The sequence below is a fragment of the Prinia subflava genome, chromosome 3 (assembly GCF_021018805.1).
Source record: "Prinia subflava isolate CZ2003 ecotype Zambia chromosome 3, Cam_Psub_1.2, whole genome shotgun sequence".
Classification (NCBI taxonomy): domain Eukaryota; kingdom Metazoa; phylum Chordata; class Aves; order Passeriformes; family Cisticolidae; genus Prinia; species Prinia subflava.
Window position 1 is genome coordinate 47,697,461 of NC_086249.1, and position 25,769 is coordinate 47,723,229.

The 25,769-nt window shown below is 36.2% G+C and overlaps 1 protein-coding gene across 2 annotated transcripts in view; it reads left to right on the forward strand.

Moving 5' to 3' along the window:
- VWA8 (von Willebrand factor A domain containing 8) overlaps positions 1–25,769 on the forward strand; it is a 178,181-nt gene that overhangs the window by 123,460 nt on the left and 28,952 nt on the right. For both annotated transcript variants that reach the window (XM_063392166.1, XM_063392167.1), the window contains exons 30-37: positions 525–641; positions 1,113–1,177; positions 1,277–1,402; positions 2,022–2,131; positions 4,146–4,300; positions 6,012–6,213; positions 12,614–12,695; positions 14,665–14,869. In XM_063392166.1, coding sequence (XP_063248236.1) covers positions 525–641; positions 1,113–1,177; positions 1,277–1,402; positions 2,022–2,131; positions 4,146–4,300; positions 6,012–6,213; positions 12,614–12,695; positions 14,665–14,869 — 1,062 coding nt within the window. The remainder of the gene's footprint in view (positions 1–524; positions 642–1,112; positions 1,178–1,276; positions 1,403–2,021; positions 2,132–4,145; positions 4,301–6,011; positions 6,214–12,613; positions 12,696–14,664; positions 14,870–25,769) is intronic.

The following is a 25,769-nucleotide window of genomic DNA, read 5'->3' on the forward strand; positions in this document are numbered from 1 at the left end:
CACAGAAGAATTATCACACTTTTGGATATTTAATACGCTCCACAGTATGAGAAGTATGAACTTGGAGAAAAAGTACTAAGTCATTTCTTCTTTCACCAGTTTGTCACCTTCAGTGGGACTTAAGCAATGGGTACAACAGAAAATTGGTAAGAAAACATAAAAACTGAAATGAAATATTTTAGTGACGTGACAGAGCTAATTGATATGTCTCTTATCTGTAGCTGCATCTTAGATATGTAAGCCATACTAGTTCAGTTCCTAGGGGTTATGCAGAAGTGAATGTGAGATATGTAGAAAAAATGCTGTGGAAAAACTGTAATATCATTCCAGCCCTTGCATGTACTTCTTCAATTCAGTTTCTCCATGAAATGAACCAAGAAAATCCAGCTTACGTTTTGCAACAAAATCTAGATCACCTTTTCAAAATGGCATAAGTGGCTCGAGTTGCAAAAGTGCTCCAAATAGATTTGTTATAGTCTCTTAAATGAGCTTGAGATGTACATGGATCTGCTTTTCATTTACAGAGCAATGTTGTTTTGTTACTGGATACAAGCAATGGTGCCCTTCGCCGACTTTTGCTCTCACCAGATGTTCAAGACTCTCCGAAGAGAACATCTTGGTGGAGCAACAAAGAAGACATGGTGAGGAATAGTACCTGCCCCTATTATACTAAGGTTTTTTTAAAAGCAATGTCACTATTGGAAAAACAGGATCATTAAGTTCTTCCTTGTTTTACAGCCCAAGCATTTAATTGTTTAGTCTTATGTATGTTTAAATGTCTTACACATAAACTAGCATTGTTATGGAATATTGATATAAAATATATATAAATTTTCTGAAAGTGTGCATTTTTAAAATATCCCTTTTTAGAGCTAGAACTGGAAATAATGGAACATTTTGTTACAATGAACTATGTCCAAAATAATGAACTCAGTTATTATACGCCTTATGACTAGGAACAAGGCAGGCTGGATAGGATTTTGAGAGGTAGTGAAAGCTGTGAATTCTTCTAAATAAAAAGGAAAAAACTAGTACACTTTCAGAGAAGTCAGGGAAACTCACTGGGACAAATCTAGCAAACACTAATTGTTCTATGACGTATTTTTATACAGAGCAACTACAAAATGTGCCGAGAGTTTTCACACAAAAACTGGCTGGTATTCTACAAAGAAGCTGGGTGAGAGTAAATTATATCCTTGTATTAAATTGATTTGTATCAGATCTCCTTGTGTATATCCCTATCTGATTATTCTTTTCTTGGCTTCCAATTTTACAGAAACTACCTTATTGTACTGGATGTATTGGAGGGTCAAACTCACACCATCTCACTTCCAATCAGTCTGAAATCTGTTTTCCTGGTGGCTGAAGACCGGTGGCTCTTGGTGGAAAATGAAACAAATAAGTTAGTTCAGCCTAGTTTTCTTGACGGCATTATTTTTTTGTGTCTTGCCTGTGTTCAGGAGTTTCACTGCGGGTCTCAAAGTGTTTTTTTCTGTTTGTGAAACTGGCTGGACTTAAAAAATGAGTGTTTAAGATGCAGATTTGTTGTGGTGAAAATGCAGGTAGACTTTTAGAGTAGGAAATGGAGAAGATATGCCAGCCTCTGAAGGTCTAGACTAGCTTTGATCATATGCATGTTAATATTAATTTTACTGAGGTGATATTTGATCTTTAGAAATGAGGATGTTGGTGTACCTAACTCTGGACATGTTGTCAAGAGTTAGAGCCTGCTTCCTTTACTTTCATGGTCACATGAGAGAAATGTTACTCTGCAGTCTCATTTTTATAAATGCGCAGCAAATTAAAGTGTGTAAATAGTTACCAGAAGACAAATCTGCCACTTGCTGGCCTACCCTTTGCTATCTCACAGATGTTTGGGAAATTATATTTAGTTTTAGCAAAAGGTGTTGATAACCTTGTTTATATAAATGTAGAATGTTTTCACTGTTTCAGAAGATAAAAGTCCTGGTTTAGAGTGACAAGTTTAATCAGGAATTGCTATAACTGTATACCTTTTACAGGAAATTTCTTTTAACCAAGAGTGCCCATATGGGAGCTCAAGACAGTGAGGTTTGCCAGCTGCATGCATTGAGTGAAGAGCCAGTTGACATGGGATTTGGCTCAACAACAGGTACTGAATGCAGGCTTGGCTAGTTCCATTTTTTTTAGTTCTTTTTGTCATTTCTGTTTGCAGCTGCATAAACAAGATTCTTTATAGGTCTGAGTAACCATCTCTGATTCTGCTTTTTCCCTCTTATCATGTTTGGTTAATAGTAAGAGTTTTTCTCAAGGCATGGCACATTCCATGCTCAAACTTCAAGTTGTTTGAATAAATCATTTTTGTTTCATTATAGTGTTCAAGACCCTCAGTCGTGGACTTTCAGCAAACAGACAAGCATAATGAATGGAAAGGGAAGAAAGATGACTAGGCAGGAATTAGAACAGAAATAGAATGGAATAAATACACTAATGATTCCAGGCTGTAGACTGTTGCAGGTCTGCTACTCATACTCAGATGAGCTAGAAAACATTTCCCAACCCTTAGAAAAATGCAAACCACCTACTGTTAAAACAGAACAGAAGTCACAGTTTCTGTAGTTCTGTTGAGAGTTTGCAGGAGGCCATTGGGGCCGTCACACTTGTGTTGAAAGATAGGGGGAATTTGATCAGTAAAATTCCCAGATGGTGTTAGGCATTGAGACATGTCTTAGTTGCACAGTAAGGCAGAAATCTGCAATGGTTGTCATTCTGCCTGGTAAGATCTGTCCATCTGCAAATCTGATAGCATTTTCAACACTGAGCATTTGATCACAGTGCGCAAAATCTTTAGTCTGCTTGGTTTAATAAGACTGGAAGTATATGGGCATCCCACTTAAGAGTTCATAGGTTTTGGTCATTATATATCAGAGAGACAAATAAAGGAACCGCTTTATATCTCTTAAAGAAGGAACAAGTTTTGTTCTGGTTCTTGTGGCTAGATAAGAAAAATGAGATTAACACAGTGTAAACATGGTACAAATAAACGTTACTGACAAATAATAGGACTTTGTTTACATAATCAGCAACCAGGTGGATACCAAAAACTAACCGTAGCCTAAATATCCAGAATTCTTTTTAACTCTTGTACAGTTTACTCTACCAACTTATCAAGCACTATCAGAGCACAGTAGTTTCCTTCCTCTTACTACCTTATTTAGAAAACATTCTGGAGTATCATTCCTCAGATGGATAGAAATGTTATTATAATTTCCAGTCTCAAAGTATTTGTGGGCAGTTTATTGCTGCATGCTTTCTATGCTATTTTTATCCTTTGTTATCTTGTTTCTTCTCTTCCATTCTGAAGTACTATCATATCCTCTGTCCACCTTTTTCCAAATCATCCAGCAAACCCCAAATGTAACATCTTCAGCCTGTTCCTGCAATTTGAGGCAGAATCTGTGGCAGGAGAACTAGAAAAAGGTAGACTAGTGTGGTTTTACTGCTCACCCAGACCATTTATCCTTTGAGGGAGGACAGATTTTCTCCCACTGCCATGTAAACAATAGTCTTGTGCCTATCAAAGTGGAAACAGTGCAGAACTAAAGATAGCAGGTTCTGACTGTTTTGATAATTTGAGGCAAGCTAAAGGGCTCTCACAGGTGCACAGAATAAAATTCACTTTTTCTTAGCTTAAAGACAAAGAAAACCAGACCATTATTTAACAGACATGCATTACAAAGAACATTATTTAAATTGCAAAGACAGCAAGAGAGTCACCAAGATATGTCACATTGACACTTACTTGTGCAGACCTATGTTTTGCCTTTTGGTGCATTTGTATTAAAACAATTTTCAATGAGGTCACATGCTGTTCTGTTCTATTCCATAGGCTTCCTGCCTCATTTGTACAGTAGAGGGCAAAATTAAGTGGTATAAGCAACTACAAAGCTACTATTTCCTGATTTTAAGTACTTGACTTTACAAAAATAGGATTACTTCCTTCTCCTCTGTGTTATAGTATAGTATAATCAGATCTTCTGCTTTTTAGTAATTTTGTGCTCAAAGTCATAGGCGGTGTTCAGCGCTCAGCACGCTTACAGTTAATATAATTTCCTATTGCACATCTGGATGTAATGACTTTCATTTTGTTTAATTTTCCTGTTTAGTGTCGGAATTGTGTGTGCCTCATGCAGTTTCAACTGACCAGCTATCTTCAGAAAACCTCAGTGCAGCTGTGGGACAAAAGATCAGCTCCCCCAACAGGATCTTCTCAGATGAGCATAATTATGCTACTATTGTTATTGGTTTCCCAGACCTCTTGGTAAATACTCAGCATTATTGCACAATGAAATAATGTGGTCTCATTTATTCTGTAACCCGTTAAGTACCTATTCACCAAAGGATTTGGAAAAAGAAGGGAATGACAGCAAGGGACAAATTCATGTAGTGTACACCATTTTTATGGTAATCTAATCTAGAGGGTTGGTGGTGGTATTTTAGGTGGTAAGAAATGGGACAATACAATGTCTAGCACAGACAAAATTCATTTTTGGTGAGCTCTGAACAGTGCTGGCTAGAGTAATATTTTCTAAATCATGTGTTTTTACAGTTTTTTAATTAAGCATAACCTCTGAGAGGAAGGCTATCAGTATAATTTTGAACTGTTCAGTGTGAACTCGCCCAGTGTGCAAGACTAGATTAAGGAAAAAGAAAAAAAGATGCAGAAATTTATAGCAAAACTATAAATCCTCTTCATTTCTGAATAATGTAGCCGAGTATAAATACTACATGTAAGTGTGCTCACTGCCATGACATAGTTAGAAAAGGACCAGAAAAGAAAGTGAAACTTAGCAGTCTAATGACTAGTGCTGTTGCAAGGAGTAAAGGCAAAGACAGGGATAATACAAACACTATGTTTAATTCTTTGGACTTTTTTTGTATTTGCTACCTCATGGTACATAAAAAGAGTAGTGGTTATGGAATAAGTAATTGCATGTCATGTTTATTTGATAAATTGGGGGAAATTAGAAAATGTAACTGTTAAGAGACATGAATTTTTGGAAAGCCGAATGACAGAAGAAAATTCTTTGCAATCCAAAATGATTCAAAAATATGTTTTTGTCAGTAAGACCATCTTTGCAATTAGCTTTTGTGTTTTCCTTGGTTTGGTTTTATATTACCAGATGGTTTATTCAAGCTTTTCATACTACTTACAATAGATGTGAGTTTATTGCTGGCAAAGGGAGGTGGTCTAGAGTAGGGAGTACTAAAGAAGCTGCACACTTCCATACTAACACATCAGTATGGGTGATGAAGCATTTTTGGCTCTGCCTGATTTAGTGAGGTACCATTTTTACTCAGACAGAGTTTCAGATACCCTTGTGAATTTCAAAGAGGGAGTGCTAAGAGTGATGGGGCAGAACTTCAGATTCAGTGTTTAGTGCTGGTGATGTTGGTGTTTAGTATGAACAAGGTATCTGAGCTCTTTTTTGTAATAGCAGTGCTCAGTTTACCGATCACTGAGACCTTTGAGAGTTTTTTTGCCAGGCTCTTTCAACCACAGTGGGAGATGAAGCCACCAGCTTTCCTGTAGAGAACTACACTTAAATCTCTGAACCTGGAGCTAAGTCCCAGCCTTATTGCTTAACTTTGAACTTATTACCGAAATATCTGTTTGCATTTATCTATATTAGTAGAAACCTAACAGTTTTTTACACAATTTGATTCCAAATTACGTTATTTCAATGCTTTGTTCCTGGTTAAATAATATAAAAAGATTAATTCAACTTCAGATCTTCAGAGCATCTTGATGCCTAAAACTCATGTAGATGGTTTCTTGGTTTTCACTCCTATAGGAGTTTTTGATGACAAAATAATTCAGGTCATTCCTTGTCATGTGATAGCATAAGAAGTGACCACAATAGCTACATTTGATTTGAAATTAAATAAGAAGTGGAACTTATCAAAAAGTGTTTGTTCTGTAGATATAATAATAGTAACATTTTCTTCAGTAGACACGTTCTCTTTTGCAGTCTCCCAGTGAAGTATATAGCTGGAAAAGAAACTCTTCTCTGAGTCACAAGCATGCTTCTCCTTCTGATCCATTGTATTATGGAGCCCAGAGGAAAAAAGGAGCTGCAAAACAAACCAATTGTGTTACTTTATTGGCTTCTAATCAAATAGTCCGAATTTTAGCACCTGGAGATGTGCCTCTGAAAGACATTTACCCAAAAGGTAAGAGGTTCATATGCTTGTGCTGCAATACACTTGTTTTTTGTTTTATAATCTGCTATATCATTCATTAATTTTTCCAGAATGCTCTTAAATAGTCACAGAGCAGGTATTTGAACAGGAATGATTGCAGTTGCACTTAGTTTTAAAGTTAATTTGAATCTTATTAGCATGCTGAATTATACTTCTGAGAAATTACCAGGGTGCCTACACTGTTGATATCTCAGTAGATAGGATTTTCCTCTGTCTGCAGAGGAAACACAGTAATAGACTGTCACCATTGCAGTTTAGCAATTGGCATTCACCAGTATTTCTAGCTTCTGCTCAGTGTCACACAGAGATGCAGTGATAAACCTTTTGTATGACTAACTCAGAATTCTATCCCCAGCAGAGAAAATAGGAGAGATTATTTTTGGAATGCATGTGAGCCTATCCACTTCTTTGTCTTTCTCTTCATACTTTCTCAATATGTGCACTTGTTTTGCTGGGGATGTTGCAGAGAACATCCCTGTGTCAGGCTTTAAATCTTCTTTTATGAACCTGTTGTCCACAAGTTTGTCTGGTGCCTCTTTGAACCTTTGCAACTCCACAGCAAACTCACAAGTTCATGATCTTTTGTGATCAACTGATCTCTTACCAGGTTGATCAGGTCCCCCTTTTCTAGCATTGCAGTCTTGGGTGAGTAACAGTTCTGCATTCACCTTAGCCATCGCTTTCATGACTTGGCAAACTTCAGTAACTCCTGCCTTCTCTCCAGCCTGAAGAATCCAGACTATTTAGTTCTACTCCTGTCCAAGAGAATGTTGCATGAACGACATTCACGTGCAGCAAAACCATCCTCCATTCTGACACTAATAAAGCAAGTGTAGACTACAGATCTTCAGACATTTTTGTGCTGCCTTGCCAAGCTTCCTGTTACCATTATAACTTTAGCTTCTTCAGCCAATAAATAAAAATATACTAGTTAGTGTTTAATAACAGCATTTGTGAGTTATGCATTAATTACCTTTAGGAATCTCCAAAGTTAACTATCGAAAGAGAAAATGCCCAAAATATTTGTATATGGTTGAATGGCTTCATTTCATCAGCACAAGAAGCTACTCCTGATTTAATCTCTGTGTTAACTCTCTGTCCCAGAATAAACATTTTATTCCAAATTAACTCAAACAGAATGAATGATTTAATCTGCTTGTCCTCATTTAACACAGATCAACTTCCTGATGTATAGAAACCTTTTTTATAATTAAAAGGGTAAAACATTTACTTGGCTAAAGAAGCCAAGTCAAGGATATCAAGAAGGTAGAAAACTTCAGTTACTTTCTTTTATAACTGAAGGAAAGATTACCTCTTAAAAAGATTAAACTTAATAAAATTAGTTGAAGTTAGAATCTTGGAACTAATTATATAACTTCAAGCTGTAAGCTTCTTATACTTTATAAACTGCAGAAGGGTCAGACTGGGTCACTTTTTTTCAGGCCTTCACAGAAAAAAAAATCTGAATCTGAAGTAGATGTTTTAAAAGGTAAATCTTCTCAGCTTTTGTTAGAATTAGTTTACTGATTTCAGAGTGAGGGAGGTATCTTCCCTCAGCACTTCCAATTGATACCTAAATTGAGATCTTGACTGCTATTTCTAAAGTCCTTTTACATTGCTCTGCTATGTAACACCTTGTATTGCTAGTTTGTTATAATTAAAAATCAGGACTTTCTTCGTGAACCCAGGATACCAGTAACCTGAGCAGATTATGAGTCTGCGAATTGGCGTCTCTGAAAGAGAAAGCTTCTCTGACCAAGCAGTTTAATTTTTTTTCTCAGCTGTGATGAAATATGTTTATGAATAGTGATTGATAGCTTTAAATGTATAGAAAATTGTATGAGGTTTGTACAGTGCTTTATAGCCATTTAACTTGAAAGATTTCATGTCTTGAAGATCGTTATCATTGATTTTTCTTTTCTGAGTGATGTTTTAATTTATGAATTACAAAGACTAATTTTAACTGAATCATGTTTAATACAGCCTTACTGATTCAATTAAATAGGACCTGACCAAGACTCTAGGTTTTCTGTACCTTAGCCTTTTTCAGGACTTTTTCAAGACATTTCCACTTATCAGTTAATGGCTGGATTTTCTAGTGAAGGAGGAGCTATGAGGGAAATCCTATGGTGACCTGTGCTACTCAGCATGACATGAAAAAATTGAAAAATTAATTAACACTGAGGCAACAGTGCTGATAATAGTGGTTATTATTCATGGTAGGAAGGATTTACCATGAAGAATTACAGGAAGTACTGCAATTCTGAATGCAGTGGAAATAAAGGTGAAATTCAGTATAAATGAATATATGGAGGAAGAAAACAATCCTAACTCTACATCAAAAAATATGGGGATGATGAGAACATCTTACAAGCATTATTTTGTTTTCACGATAGATGGTTTCATTAAGATAGCAGTTCAAAGCTCAGTAGCACTTGAAAAAAGCAAATGAAATGTTAAGAATTACTAGGGAAGAAACAGAAAATAGCAGAGAACCTCTTTGTGCTGTTGTACAAATCCACATATCCATAATACTGTTCAGTTTTGGTTTTCCATCTCAAGGTTGGGAGAAGGCTGAACTGAGATAAGTCCAGAAAAAGACAACAAGGATGAGCAAGATTGCATCGGCCGACCCTCCAATGTGTGAAGAAAAGATCAGGAAAGGGACATGGTAGAGTTCTACAACAACATGTATGGCATGGAGATGTGGAAAAAAACAACAATTTTGCACTCAGTTAGGGAGTTAGGGAGCAGCTAATGAAGCTATTAGGAACTTCATCAAAACAAACTAGACATAGTTCTTCATAGAGTATTAACCTGTGAAAGCTCTTCCAAAAGGACGTTGTGAGTGCTGAAATATGGATCCAAAAGAAAACTGGACAAAATCCTGGAAAGTTAACTAAATACATAAATATGAAAACACAGACACCACATTCAGTTTAAGAAGCCCCTAGATTGGAACTGGTTGGTAACTTCAGGAAAATACCATTGTGCCCTTTTCTGTTCTTACACATTTCAAGCATCTAACTCTTCTTGGAGATAGGGTACTGGATTAGACAGACCTAGTATTGTCCTTGTTATGGCACAAATCAAAAATATTTCCAAATGAAAAAGGGAAGACAGAAAAAGAGAAGCATGTGTCTTTGTGCTCACTTGGAAGGTGAGATAATAAGGTAGTAGCCTTTATGATGCCTATTCTGTTCTTGCAACCCTCTCTGCTGGGCTGTTATTTCTTCTGGAGTTTGCCTCTCAGTCTCACTGATTGACAGAATATTGGATTGAATGCACATTTAACTGCTACCAGTTGCTGCTTACCAGTCTTGGTCCCTTGAAATTCAGTGTTGCTTATTTCTAACGGTGCTCCGTTGTTTCTGTGTTGGAAACCTGTAGCTACTTACCTATGAGAGTTGTATCCTTCCCTGGGAGATGGTAAAGTGAAGCAAAGGCATCCTGCTACGTGAAATCATGTGTCAGTCCCTTGAAGTTCTTGGACTATTGTCTTCTGTTGCCTTTGAGTTGTTGTTCTGTATTTTTGATTTTGTTTCCATATCTGTCAGATTTTCTTTCTCGTCTTCTTGGACAAATGGTCAGTTCTGGCATAGAGCCTTCCATTTCTATTAATAATTCAAAGTACTCAGCCAAACTCTAGCATACTCCAGTATGTATTACTGAAGGTGTTCCAGGAAAAATAAGCAGGGAAATAATTGCCTATATATTTTATTGGAACTGTAAACCAAATGATAGTTATATTTGAAAAGAAATTAGAACAAGTAATAATTTCCCCAAAGACTGCCAAATAGATGTATGGACACAAAATATAAACTCAGAAAAGAGATCATGGCAAAATCCAGCAAAGAAGAATTTATGTTTATTCTAAAAACAAGACTGTAAAGATGAGGGACTACTTGAGATCAAATATTTACTTGGATTCTCAACATTTTCTATAGATGAACATAAAATAACAGCCTATTACTGGGTGTGTATCTCTGAGAGTATGACAGTAACTGAAACAACATGTAGTGTAACACACAATGTTACCAAAATAGCCTTGACACATTATCTGGTCCACCTGTTTATATTGGGACAGGATGACATGTGCAGTCTCCTCTTAACTGTTGTTTGTCAAACAATTGGTCTGTTGCATTGCTTCATTCTCCTTGTATAAGAAAAGCTTTTTATGGCATCCATCTTTTCTTTCTCTAAACAAAAGTGAATACTTCATGTCACCTTCACTCACTCAGGATAATATTGCTTTCTTTATTACAATCTTCTCAATAAGACTGGATGTGTTTTTTTAAAAAAACCCCTCTGTTTAGCAAAAAAAAAAAAAATCCTTGCATTTGTCCTGATAAACCCATCTGTTCTGACCACTTTGTCATCCTCTGGACTATTTCATGTCACAGAATCATGGAATGGGTAAGGTTGGAAGGGACCACTTGAGGTGATCTGATCCAATCTCCCTGCTCAGCAGGTCCTCTAGAGTATGTTACTCAGGATTGTGCCCAAACAGTTCCTCTCCAGAGAAGGAAATCATACAACCTCTCCTGGCATCCAGTTCCACTGCTCACAGTAAAGAAGTTTTTTTATTCATGTTCAGGTGCAACTTTCTGTGCATCATTTTCTGTCTGTTGCCTCTTGTCCTACTGCTTAGCACCACAGAGCAGAGCCTGGTCCATCCTCTAACACCTTCCCTTTAGATACTGACAGACACTGATGAGACCTCTTCTCAGTTTTCTTTTCTTGAGGCTGAGCAGGCCCTGGTCCCTCAGCCTTTCCTCGTAAGAGAGTTGCTCTGATCTCCTCATCATCTTCATGGACCCGTTCCAGGAGCTCCAGAGGAGCCCAGAACTAAACATTGTGTCTGCTTCCCTAAAGTTTGATGTCTGGAGCTGTGCATAGCTGTTCTTCTCCATCAGGCTTTGGCAAAAGAAGAACAAACTACACTTGTTCATGTCTGATGTTCATATTTCATCGTCAAGATTGTTGATTGCAGTTCTGGGGCCTAGGCAGCAGTTCTTGTGTAACATTTGAACATTTGATTGCCTTTTTGTCTGCTTCCTACTCTGCAATCCTTTGTCTTTTTGTTGTCTTTGTTTGATTTGTGTTCTTTCTCTAATTTATTAACTTAATTTTTAATTCTTATCCTGAAGTTCTACCCTTTCTAGTTCAGTGTCTGACCTTGTTCTAGATCTTCATCAGAAATTTTAATGTGTATCTTATTCTTCATTACTAACAAAAGAGAGAAAGCACATTTTAAAACAGTAACGAAATCTAGGGGAAACCAAGAGTGGCCTTGGACCCATAAACCTGCATTTTTCCAGACCTTTCTTCCCTGTTTCTGGTGTGTTTGATATTCCCATTTTTATGAAGATGAGTAAAGTCAGTAGTTATGCTGCTGTAGGCATGTATACTATCAATATATAAATACATTGGATATGCATACAGTGCTGCTGTGGGTTTTTCTGTGTGCTCCTTTGAATATTAGATGTCCTTATGCTGCTGATCATACTCGTCTTTTCTGTGTGTGCTCTATGCAAGCATCAGCACTTGCACAGGTAAGATCAGACTGCTTCATTTCAAGGAAGTGAAAGACACATTGTTTCAGAGGAAAATCTGGACTTGCTGTCATCCATTTTGTATCCAGGCTGGGCAGTGGGATTCAGTCTTGTGGTTTCTTTTCTGAAAAACTGCCTCAGTTTACTCCATGCAGATGAAAGTCCACTTCTGAGCCCAGGCACAGTGTACTCATAAATTGGCAAAAGCCAGTGCAGGCTCATAAATACTCATAAATTTTCTGAGGGAAGGACCATATAATAGCTGTATTCATTAAACTGTCCATAAACAGAATATTTAATGCTTGATAGTCTAGGGCCTATAAGTTATAAAATCTTTGCATACTGAGAATCTGTCTCCAAAAATGTAGCTCAATTTCAGGGAGCAGCGTTTAGGTTAGTATTATTGAGAATTTTTTAAGTGGAAGTCATAAACACAATATTTTGAAATGTTCCTCAATGTACTTTTAAAGTCAGATGTACAACTGACATTATCTTCAGTGACAGATCAAAGCAGTGAGTTAGGGATTGCAGTAATGCTTGAATAGTGCTTTTGTGAGCAGAGCTATATTTGTGTGTAATTTTGACATTTACTGTACAAATACATTGTTCTTTTGTAACTGTGACTGTCTGATTACTCACTATTGTAATAATGAAACAATTCCTTATTTGCAAGTTATATTCCTGAATTGAATATGAAAACTTATCATTTTCTGACAAGTACTGTATAATAAAATGTTTACATTTAATCTGCTAAATGTGAGTGCAATAACCAGTTCATCATGCAGCTGGAAAATAACATGTTTGTTTGTTTTCAGATGTCACTCCTCCACCAGCTGCTGGATACTTGGAAGTAACAGATCTTAATTCAAAGAAAATCAAATACATTGCAATTCCTAGGTAACTGATTTTATTGATTAGAGCACTGTCATCTTAGAAGAAGAGCAAAGAGAATTTAGTGTCTATTAATTCTTCAGGATAAGCAAATATTTCTTTTGCTGTGGAAAGTAAGACTAATTCATACCTAGTGTAAAATTCTGCAAACATTCCAGTATGTTTTTGTCAACATTATTTGTCTGTTTTTACTAGTTAATGCTGATGAAAATGTAGCAATTAATTAGTAAATATGAAAGGTAGCTTTATCTTCTGGTTTTCATTCCCTTTGGTCCTTCCTCCTCTTCCATCTACTTTATTCTCAACCCTCTTTCATTACGGTTTGCAGTTGTTATTTTCTTTTCCTTTTTCCCTATCCTTAGCATCTGAGAAAGACAGGCAAAATGATCCAGTGCTAGGTATTAGGAAACTGAGAAGTTCTGGTCCAGTATAAAGTTCACTTTGAAAATAGCTGGAGCTTTTCTGTAGTTCTCCCTTTGGAAAGTATTCATTCCCAAGGATCTTGCATGATACACAAGTATCTTATATGATAAATTAAAATAGCCAGATTTTGTGGCTTCTGTTTGGTTTTAACATCTGTCTCTCACAACTGTAGAGAGTATTTGCAAATGTTTTGTTGTATAAGATATATTTTGGTCCCAAATTGTCATTTTCTCCTGTAATAATAATAATAAAAAATATTATTGTTTTAAATAGCACTCTCTTCACTTTGCATATTTAAATAGTACATGTATGAAACTCACATGCAAAGAATTTTTTTTAATTCTATGCACTCAGTGTTAATTTTAAAAGTACTTATTCTCATTTAAATTCATCCTGGTTCATTAATAGTCTGGAGAAAATTTTAATTACTAGAGATTTCTTTTTGCACTGTTCACCATTTATAATTGATCCATTGGCCTAGATCTTACACAGTCATTCAAAAATGAAAGACATTACCATAAAAATAGTAAGGAATCACTTTATTTTTCACTAGGATTTTATAGGAAATAACAGAAATTACGAGGCCGTATTTCAATATTAGGACCCTTAAGATAGCATTAGGATTTAAGCTGTGTATGACAGATCTGAGCTGAAGTCCAGATTTAAAAATGTACTCCAGTAAGAACTGATGAATAAAGTAAGTTTTCATCATATGTATATGAATAGTTCTCTGTTAAAATCTAACCACCTTTCTTCCTTCTGGCAAAGTTAGCCCAGTCAAATGCTGAGATAACTTTCAGTTGAGTTACTACATAGTGGTTTCAGTCATAGGTAGAAGCATATGTGTTGCTCCTTCTTATATTTTTGAAAATTATTAATTTTGCCATAAGTAAGATTGCCAAGTCTTTTTATTTATGCATGTAATTAACAGTAATGAAAAATGCATAGATTCTTCTCTACATTGTCTAAATTTCCCTCCATGTTATGTACTTACTAGGCCCTGTCTTTCATCAGTAAATTTTTGTCAGCAAGCTGGCTGTTTAAAAAAGTGGTGCAATTCTCTGCACATAAAGCTGTGTCACTGTTAAATAAGTATTTAAATCTTCATATTTTATTAAAGCACTAAAGAAAGGTGTTACTCTGAGTTGATGGAAATGTATTTTCCTCAGTGCTCAGATCATGTTCTCTCTATTTCTTTTTTAGCTTTATATTTTTCTGTAGCATCTTTTTACAGTTTTTGTAGTCTTAATATTGTTTTTTCTAAAGATGGACTTACTTTTAGATAGATCAGATACAGCAGTGTATCTAAACTACAGCAGTGCTTTTGGCAGCATATTGCCTTTCAGCCTGGTCTTTTATACTGCTTCTTATACAGTCAAGTGTCTTTTGGTTATGTCCAGTTTCAGATAAAATAGTGGGTCCACAGGGCTTAGTTTATAGTCTCTTATAAAACAAGGATGTGATTTCATTTAGTTGTCACCTTAACTGCAGAAATGCTCATCCCCCTTTTAATTGCAGCTTTGAGAAAAATACATTAATTCTTGTTTTTCAGGTCGCAGTCTCTCTCTCCATATACATCTTGGCTCTCTAAGATCTCGGATGCTGATGCCCTGCTGGCACCGCTGGGCAAAGTGGGTTTGGTTACTGTGGACATGGGAGGAGGTGTGAGGCTCTGGGAGACTGGGCTGGAAAGCCTCCAGCAGTCACTGCAGGAGTGGAGGAACATGATTGGCCAGGAAGATGGTCGTCCTGTGCAGGTAGGACTTCACAAAGCTGAACTGGGAAACAACTAAATGAGCTGTGGATGAGTTTTCTGCTGGGAAAAGGGTTGAGGGGAGAGCTGTGTGGAAAAACACTGTGAAGTAGAAGTGCACCTGTGAGAAAAAATTTAATAGACTTCTTTTCTGAAAAAAAAGAGGCACAGTGGCTCCATTTAAAAACATTTTGTAGCCCCTGTAATTATGGTTACTGACAGACTCTTTGTCTTACACTGTTTGTATTTTTGCCAAATTCCAATGCAATTAAATGCAAATAAATTCTTTATCTCCTACTGATTTTTTAACTGCAACTTTCAGAACGTACAAGAATGAAATTAATTTTTAAGAAAATTATATACTTTTCCAGAATTTGAATTCTTGGGAAAAATTACTGGGGTTTTACTATGAAAAAGACACTTGAGACTTGGGTGAAAAACACCTTGAATTCATGGCATGGTGTGTGTGCATGTATGCGTGTTTGTATATACAAGTGTTGATGTCCTGGCTAGTAGGTGTGATCACCATTGCAACACAGAGGGAACATTCAGGACTGTTCAGTTTCATCTTTAATTAGAATGGGAAAACAGAATGAGTCTATTCTTAATTACATCTTTCTTTGGTTTTGGTTGGATTTTTTTATGAATGAGATACCTCAGGCCAAAATGTCTTTTTACTTTCTTTTCCCACTCTTAGCTGCCTTTCTACAAGATGTTCTTGGGTTACAGATACTTGGGCAAGAACTGACATGTTCTTGTTACTGGACCTCAGCAAATACCATCCATAAACGTCATGAGAAAAGGAAACTCTTACCCAGTAGCACCTTTGTGCTCCACACTGTGGCTTTGCCAGTGCCATGTTCATTGCCAGTGCAGTAGCACTAGCACCATCTTATGGTCAGATATAAACGGTTTACACCAGGCCAGGGAGTTGGACCAATTTAAATAAGTTTTTTTTCCTTTTTCCTTTTTTTTAATAACTTGTTATTTCATTCAAAAATATTACTATATTGTCAATAATAGCCAAAAATTATTCAACAGTACTGGCTTGGAAAGTACATGCTATAAGAAAATTTAAGTAATTTAACTAGAAATCTCAAGTAGTAATTTTAAAGAAGGCTAAGAAGTTTTCCCACAGTCACAAAGCAGTTTTCAAAGTCTGCTGCACAATTTCTCTCCACTGACAGCCTGCCTCACTACTAGGCACACTCCAGGGTAAAGTCTCCTTAGAATATCTTTCTTTTTTCCTGTGTCAAACCAGTGGTTTCTCAGAACTGAAATAACGTGCTCTTTGATTTGTGCTAAAGGGCTGGAACAAAGCCTCCTATGTGATCTTCTGATTTGCATGATTATCATTAACTTCTGTTTCCCTACTTTATTTTTTTGTTTTGCTTTGAATGGAAAGATAACGAGACCTAAGAAGCTTTGTTTACAAAGGCATTGCAAAGCAATAAGAAATAAATTAGGTCTTTAGTTTTATGTAATCTCCAATAAGATAATAGATATTTAGTTGCTGTGTAAATTCTGTATTTTGATGATTGGATATGATGGCCTTCACCTTTCCTACTTAATTTCTCAGTAGACCTTGACATAAAAGCAGTACTTTATAAAGGCATTAATTTCTGGAAATGAAAGGATCCTATTACCTTAAAAACGTATTCATGTAGCTTCCCTGTGTAATTGAGCATGGCAAGAACATGTCTCCTGATTCAGGGAAAATTACTTTGCTAAGAATGCTGCAGATAAATATTTCCTGATACCTGTTTTTGCAAAATTGGATGTATTTTGCAGCCATGTATTGATTTGATCATTCAAGTGAATGAAAATTATCTCCTTTTGTGTGATGTTTCATGTGCATGCTCGTGTTAAGTAACTTGTAGGTTGATGAGGTTTGCCTAGTTCTTTTACTAAACCCATGATTCCAAATCATCTTGTAGCAGGGACTGACTTTAAGAGAATTGTCAGTGTTCCACATATCACCCACCTACCTCCAATTTCCCCTTCCCTTAAAACTGCCATTTTTGCATCCCACAAAACTACCAGAGGCATAGCAAAGCTTATTATCCTTTGTGGTGATGTTCTTGGACCAGTCCAAGACCTGTCTATGTGGTTGGGAATCACTGATCTGCAGAAACACACACAAATTGTTTCAATCTTCCTAATTCTTTAGAGAAAAAAGAATTAGAGGACCTTCAATATAAATGTAGTTTCAAAGAATTGAAATTAAATGAAATCTTCAACCAGGCTTTGGTTGGACCTATTTGTACTACCTTCTAGGGCTGCATTTTTGCTTTCACAAACATGTTAGCTCCGAGAAGGAGGCTGGATATACTTCAGCAATGAAACAGAGGAAAACAAACAGCTGTTCCACTTGCAATCAGTAATTAGGCTCCCTTGATATAATTTGTGGCAATCTTCAAAACAGTCAACATTTGTTTTGTACTGTTGACATACTCAGCAGAGTTCAAACTGCTGAAGTCTTCAGGCTACCAAATTAGTTTATCAAAATATGGTATGTGTTTGCATAAGCCTGCATTTATAGAGACAGGTCAGAATTTTTTGTCATTTGTTGAAGTTTTAAACTCAAAATAATACTACCATTTTCTGAAATTATTAAATTGGAGTGTCTAAAATACAAAATCTAAACAAAATACTGTATTTTCTAAAGCTGTGAACTCTACTCCAAAAACCATTGAGCTTTTTCACTGGTTGGTGTCTCTGACAACAAGGTCACTTCATTATCAAATACCTGAAGAGAATTTGACAGACAATTTATTTTTAAAATCTTCCCCTAAAAGTTGCATGGCAATAGGCAGACATTGATAAGCTTGTGTTACTTTTTTCATCCAAGGGTTGTTGATGGAAATTAAATAGAACAGCACTGATTACATTCTGATATAGTTTGGATACTGTCTTTCAGTAAGCATTATTTAGTGGTATGTCCCATTTAGATAAAGTACAATGCTTAGATTAAAATAATTCCAAAATGTTTCATTCTATGTACTCAGAATGCCACTGTTTTCAGAAGTCCCAGGACATATCCAAACTTGTAGAGTGCATAAAAATGGACTTAGTCAAAGATTGCAAGAGCTTTGTCATCTGGTTTATGATAATATGCATCTGAACTCAAAACAGAATTCACAACATTTTTTGAAATCCAGGTGTAGTCTTGATCTTGGTAATATCACCATGCAAAGTGACATCCTGAAGCTGAAGATAGTAATTTCCTTTCCTGAAGCTGAGAATAGTCCTGTCATTTCAGTACCAACATTGTCAAAAAATGTGATCTGATTGATTAAAAAAAATAATAAATCTTGTAAACGAAGACTATTTAGGGGTTTATTTGGGTGGGGGATTTTTTTTTTGTGTCAATTTTTTAATGTCTTTGTTGAAAGTGCAGTAGTTATATCATCTCCTACATGCATGAGATGGCTTTTTGAAATTGCAGTAGTGCCCTCTGTTTGTGGCTATATATAAAGGCTTAATGAGTTAAGTAGTTGTGATTGTAACTATTTTGATTTGCTATGGCCTGTTCTCTCATTTTCAGTATAGGAAGCCTTCCTCATAAACATGCAGTTGGAAATTAATTCATATTTACATCTAAGTAGCAAGACAGAAAAAGAGACCTTTCCATTTTCCTGTCTTTCTGCTGTCCTAAAACAGGGTCACCATTTCCTGGTACGTCCCAGATCTTAAAGGTCAAGGCCTGATTGTTCTACAGTACATTTCTTCTTCAAGGATGGATGTTGCTTATTTCTCTTTGGCCTGTGACAGAGCCCCACTGTAACATAAATGTTCTGTGTAATGTGTGTTTTTCCTCAGAAACATAAAAAGCTGAAACGTTTAACTCAGGTTATGTCTCCTATAACTCTGAGAAACTCAGGTGAGTTTCCTAGATGATTCAGATTCAGCCAATATGATGTCAAGATCAGATAGTGCAGGACTGAGCAGAGCAAAGATATAGCACATGTGAATTGAGTGGGCACAAGCTGTGTAAATATAGATAAAGTACATTTACCTGTGAGTGAGTGCATGTGCTGTGTAGAACCTGAATAATACAACACTTACATCATCCCAGCTCTCTAGTCTAAAGACTGATGGGCAACACTCAGCTTAAAAAATGACATACTTCTTTGTAGGTGTGTCAGTCCAAAGGAAGTGTGTAAGAGAGACAGACACCTTAGTATGAAGTCAGGCACTTCCAAAGAAAAGGATCAGCCTGGAAACATTTTCTCCCATTTTTTCCTCACTTTGCTTTTGTGACTTCACCTGACGTAAAGGTTGAACTTGAGTCAAAGTTGAGTACATTCCTGAAGTATTCATAATGCCAAAAATATCACACTTACTGTAAAGTTAAAAGAATCATGTTAAATTAAGTGAGGGGTGTGCAAATGTAGCCAAGTGTGTTTATTGTATGAATTCACACACAGGTATATGTATATATTTGCACACACACACACGTGCTCATTTTTTTCCCCCAGTTTTCATACCTAGACCTTGGTTCTCTTGAATTAGAATTACCTGAAGAGATCATCACAACTTTTCATGTAGCCAGTCCCACAGGGACTATATTTCATAATAAGCAAGAATTGAAAGTCGATTTGAATAATGATTCTCTTATTCCCTTCCTTAAATAGTCTCACTTATTCCATTTGTATTCCGTGCAGCTAATCATGTAGAACTCTACATGAAGTATTCACTCCTTAAGTGAATTCTTTTTTTTTTTTTTTTATTGAATGCATCCTTTTTTTCTCTTTTTACTTTCCAAAGCTGTACTTTAAAGCTCACGTTAATGTGAGTTCACCTGATGAAATTTAATTTTTTATGTTGGATGTTTATCTAAAGAATAATTAATTCAAGAGTTTCAAGAATTCCAACTTGCCTATGTTTACTGCTCAGAAGCTACTTTAATCTCTACTGTTAGTTTGGGGGTTTTCTCCCTTTCTAAAATGTGACATTGTACTTTATAACGTAACAAAAATCCAGCCTTTTCCTGATGTTAAGGCTGAACTGGGCAAAGCTGCAGTTCTTTAATCGAGCTTTAGCAGGAGTGGCCGGTTCTTATCCCCACCAGCCTCTCGTTCTGTATTTTCTACTTTGCACCAAGCAGTCTTTCTGACCACACGAGGGCATCAGTGGGCTAATAACAGTGCTTTCCCTCAGCTTTTAAATACTGGCGGTGCAAACCCCATCAATCATGAGAAATACGTGGAGAGCTTCTGTAAGTTTGGAATAACCATATGATGGCATTCTGCAGACCTGCACAGGATCCTGAAAATCTTGAAACACTGCAGATTGCAGCGTTATCTAGCCAATAGGTGGATTGCAAGATAGGTTGATAGCATTTCCAGTTCTGAGATCCATGAGCCCAAATCCACAGCTCATGTCTGTGACCTCTTCATGGGCCATATAATTTATTCAGCTGAGGACTAGCAGCTGTCTAACAGCCCTTGAATGAAGGCATCTGAGTAGTGGAAAGCTGCTAACTCACACAGCTAAAGAAATGCATCTCTCTAGAAGTATTTATGGGATAAAGCAACTCATAAAGATCATTGGTTCTCTGTCTGATACTTTTTCTATAAATTTTCTCAGCTTGAGTGAGGGCCTTGTTAGAAGCACTGTTAGACACTGAAATGTGTCTAAAATATATTTTCTTTCCTAAGGAGATCTTCCAGTCTAATTAGAGCAGACAGACAAAGAATGGGAGGGAAATAACCTTGACTTTCTATTAGAGCAGACTGATCCAGCACAAAGCTCCCTTTTCTTCCTCTGACCTTCCTGTGGAAGCCCAAAGTTCTCATGGGAGAAAAATATATTTTCATTTATTATTTGTTATTATTACCTCAACACACCGTCTTGAAGATCTCCAAAAGTCTGCACCAATACACACTGCTGACATAAAGGTTGGAGCTTCTAACACCAGTGAAATACTGCTGCCCTAGCAAGTCAGATGCATACTAATAATTATGCCTTTATGAAAGTGGCTCCCTGATTAGTGAAAGGACAAACATAGGGAAAATTTAAATAATCTGGTATGTTACAGTAATGCAAATTATAAGAGGCTTTCCTTTGGAAAAGAAAACAATGTAGTAGATATTAAATGACTTCTGCCTCTGCTTCATAAGGACAGCATTGACAAGGTCTGAGGTATGCAGAAAATCAGGCTTTTCTCCTTCCACAAGTAATTTTTTTCAACTTTCTTTTTACCCTATGGTCTTTAGTCTGGACCATTCCAAACTTCCATATTGTGTTCACTTATCCCATCTTTCTAGCTGTTGATTATTCACAGTACTCCAGCAGAAGCCAAAGTCATTGTTTTCTGAGTTCATTGATCTTGGAGGTGTGTAATCATCATAATAAATAACCAAGCTAGACATTATCTGTCTCTTCTGATAATATTTCATAGTGGATTAGAATACTAAAAAGATTATGACCTCACACCTTATAGTTTGACAGAATTGACATGGGAATTTGAAATAATGAGAGGACAATGGACTTTACATAGGTGTTTACATAACAGAAGATCCATTAGATGAAATAAATGTATTATATTCTCTTACTACTTTAATGAGTTTTCTAGCTTTTACGCTGTACAGTGTATATTTGTGGACAAAATACCTTAATGCATCTGCTGTGCAGAGTTTCTGAGTTGGTTCTTCAAGTGACAGCATTTAGTTCAAGAAAGAGCCCACAGCAGCATTTTGTACAGTGGTTTGGTTTTTTTAGTTGGTATATATAAATTCATTTGCAAGCCAAATACAGCTTTTTATAAATTTCACTCCAAATCTCCACCTCTTCCTTTTCCAGATTCACTTTTCTAAAATGCCATAAAAGTTATGATGCTTTCAACAACTCTGGTATTCAAGACAAAAGCCTGCATGAATTTTAAATGCTACTTTTAGAATTAAATGTTCACAGGGGTCAGATGATGCATGAAGCTTCAATAGTTCAGTTTGAACTCCTGCAAAGTTTTACAGATAAGATAGAAAATCAAAATGAAGTCAAATGAATGAAAGAAAACATATTAAAAGTTTTATACTACTGTGCTATAAATGTTTTTTTCATTTCAGGATACAATTGAAGAAACAGAATGCATTTCACACATTTTTATTGTCCTATCTAAGACTGAATATCTTTTCTGTGGAAAAATTACTTGTGGACTCAATTTTGTGCTGTTGTTGTGAACAGAAATTATGCTATTAATTTTTAGTACATAGAAAAAAGCTGTACATATGGTACAAATGAATGTAATAGAAACCATTAGAGGGAGTTTTGCCTGTTTATGCCTTTCTCTAGTTTGTGTAAGCAGATTATAAAAAGTTTTCTTTTTCTCTTTTCTGGAATCAGTTTTATGGTAGAGTGTAAAACCACAATGGAACAGGAAGGTTAGCCTGTGATCTGCCTGATGTGGAGCTTCTTTGCTCTTTGAGAATGTAATGCATATTTTCATGCTGCTGATAAAGAATGTGTTAGAGAAAGGTATGTTCTTGTGACCTGGTAATTGCAGCCTAGGATAATATTGAGGGTTTAAGGTTGGAGAAGCTCAGGAATAAAAGAAAAGCAATTATTTTGTTTCAGGGAAACATCAGTCTTTTGCACATCTGCAGAAGTACATTCTGCATTCCATGGAATACATTTCCTAATCCTTTGTGCCACTGTGGATGGATTACTTTTAATGCATTTTTCACCTGGAGTACATTTGTGTTTTGTTACAGTCAAAGCCAATCTTTTTTCATAATAATGTATGAGAGTGAAAGCTGGTTTTGAACTGATTTTGATAAAGAAATTACCATCTCCAAATCACCCAAAGGCAAAAATCTACAAAATTTTCCCTTCTTTTCCTGCAGTATTCTTCTGCTCAATCTTTGTTTATGGCACTAATGAAGAAAGCGAGTTAAGATACTTTAACTTTATAGTGTTTCTAGTGGGTTTATATTCATATAACCAATATTTTTCAGCAATAGTGTCTTCTATGGAAAGTAACCCATATTTTTCACTGACTAGGAACTGCCCTGTTTAATATGTTTTATGTTAATGAAAAGACATTAAAAGATTAACAAAGATTAACTCTTTCCTTTTGTATCTCAGATGTGTTACACTAAGAGTGGATCTCTTCTAGTTTGGATCTTGGAAGACTTCTTTCCTTTATGATAAAAAAAGTAAATGAAGAATGGGATATTGCCAGCCTGCATCTGCCTGCTTTCCAGGATTGTCTAATCATGCAACTAATTAAGCACACCTTCTTAATTTACATTGAACTAAGCACCTGAATTATATAAATTGTACCTCAAATCTTATTGCACACATTCTTTTCCCTATTTTCTTCTGATCAAAAGTAAGAAACAGCCAGTAATGCATTATTATTACTAACAATAGAATAAGTGCTTGTAAAAACAATATTTGGACACCCTAAAATTTTCTTTTTAACGATTTTCCTCCATAAATATGGAGGTTTACAACTCTACAGCTGCAAATACTGCAGCTGTGTCCCTGTTTGCTTGTATAATTTGTATGCATTTATTCATTTGTGACGCTTGAAATCGTGCTGGTTGCATCTTTAGTAAATGTGTTCTACGTGGAATGATCCACTGAATGCTTAGAAGGGCTTAGTAGAGAGGTTGATTCCTTGTCACCACATGCAACAAGGAGGAATTCCATTTATTTCTATTATGAAGGTGTAAAAGCCTGTCAAGAATGCCCAGCTCTGCTTAAACATTCCCAAAAGGATAAGAAATACTTGATTTGAGGAGGTTTGGGAAGGAAATATAGACTATTTTTTAAAGTAAAAATTTCATCCCTTTACACCTGCAGGATGTTAGTGTGGAATCAAAGTGGGGTTTTCTGGTTTTTCCACCTTTTTGTACCTGGAGTATTAAAATAAGCATTGTGTTTTATGTGAGAGGATTAGATATGAGTTCACCCTGTCAAGGCCAGAGATAAATAAAACTAAGAGGTGAAAGGTCTGTTCCCCGTACATGAGGCAGCTCAACCCCTTTGGAAACCAAAGTTTCTTTGCCATTCCTGAGGCAGAAATTTGCTTTTGTTGCTGTGAGCCCCACAAAGGAACTTTCTGGCAAGCAGTCCTGAATGGAAGGCACTGACACCTCCTGTGCCCTTCAGGAATTTTAATGAAGTTAACCCTGTCAGAATACAAAAGTAAGCTGCTGTATTAAAAGACCATCCAGTCTATGGCAAATTTGCAGTGTTGCAGTATCACTTACAGGGCAGGAATATCTACAACAAAAAAAAGTTACCTGCATCTCAATTGCATCCCAGTAGGCATTAAGGAAAAAGCCCTTCACATTTTGCAGGAAGCTGTCACTCATTGATTAATTTTTTATTCAAAGCTAGAAATATTTTCAAGCTTGTCTGACTTCTGCTTACAAATTCCAAAAGGTATTTCCTAACATGTAACCATGAGTTCTCTTTCTGCCAGCAGTTAAGTCTGAGTACATGTTCTGGCCCTTGTTTTAGAGAGTCAGCTTTTTACACAACTGTAATGGAGGTTTGGACAGTGAAAGCTGTTGGCTCAATCTCTTGCATAAACTTGCCAGGATTAAACAAAATTTCAAGTGGTATAAGACAGGAGGAGAATGAATTCCCTCTCTTTCCCTGTCTCCACAATAAATACAACTTGAGGAATTTTAGTCTTTAGCTAGTTGTAACAGACTTGAAGAGTGAAGAGCTGATGAATGGCTTAAAATACTTGGGGAAATGTTGTTAATACTCTGAAACTGAATGGCTGAATAATAGATCTACTGAAACATTCATTTCAATTGACTTTGCTAAGTGTCTTTTACTCATTATATTGGATACTATTATAAACACATTAATAATAGAGCTATTGATATACATTCAATGCAGATGTACTTTGAATAGTCCTTGCTAAGATATAGAAGTGCAGAGTTGTGCTTCTTGGGACTCTCTTTGAGTGGTGAATCTTCTTTTTAAAGAGTTGTTTTTTTATTCTTCTCAGTTGCTGCAATGTAGAATTAAGATTACTGAATACCAAAATGCTAAGGTCACTTGCACAGAATCAGCTGAAGCTGAATTTGATAATGCTTTTGGTCAGCTTTACTCAGAGAGCCAGAGAGATTTTTCATGCAATACATTATAAGAAAACTAATTCTGAACTCAAAAGGGAAGTACTGTATTGTTAAATTAACTCATATGTTAGAGTGAAGTATGGATATGTGTGGGACATCAATAATTTTAATAATAGAGTGCAGCATCCATCTTCATAATTCCCATGCTTTTATTTGGGGTTATTTTCTAATGGGGTCATGCAAGCTCTTTTCTTCCCATAGCTGTGACAGAGTCTTTTAGGGGCAGTGCACAGTGTATCTGGTTCAGCTGTGTGATCCTCAACAAATACAGCCTCTGTCTCTTACTGAGGGATTATAAAAGTGTCAAAAGGATGCCAGTGTTTCTTTACTCTCCAGGGGTTAATGTTATTAAATTAGATGATTTCACATCACATTTCAATAGAATTCAATCCCACATCCACTTAACTGGCATGAATGTGGTTCTAGATCCACTTCCAAAATAGTTAAGATTTGTTTAGCACACAGTATATCAGAGTTTGTCTAACCAGCTGAAGTCTAGACAAAACTCTCAGCCTTTGACTCATCTTCACAGTGGCCACTGTTACAGATTGGAATGTGTTTAGTGGCTGTTTGCATAAATATGGCACAGATGTGAAACACCTGGCTTCACTGTGTGGTTGTGTGGGGTAAATCATGCAATGGACTTTTTTGAGGCTCTTTATTTTCATCAAGGATGATAAGCTCACTTAGTTTCCAAAGTGAATATGTTTGTGTCAGTTTTCCCTATGCAGTTTGCTCTTAGAATCCCAATTTTGTTGGGGAAGGGGAGAAGAAAAAAAAATTCAAAAGTAGTGTAGC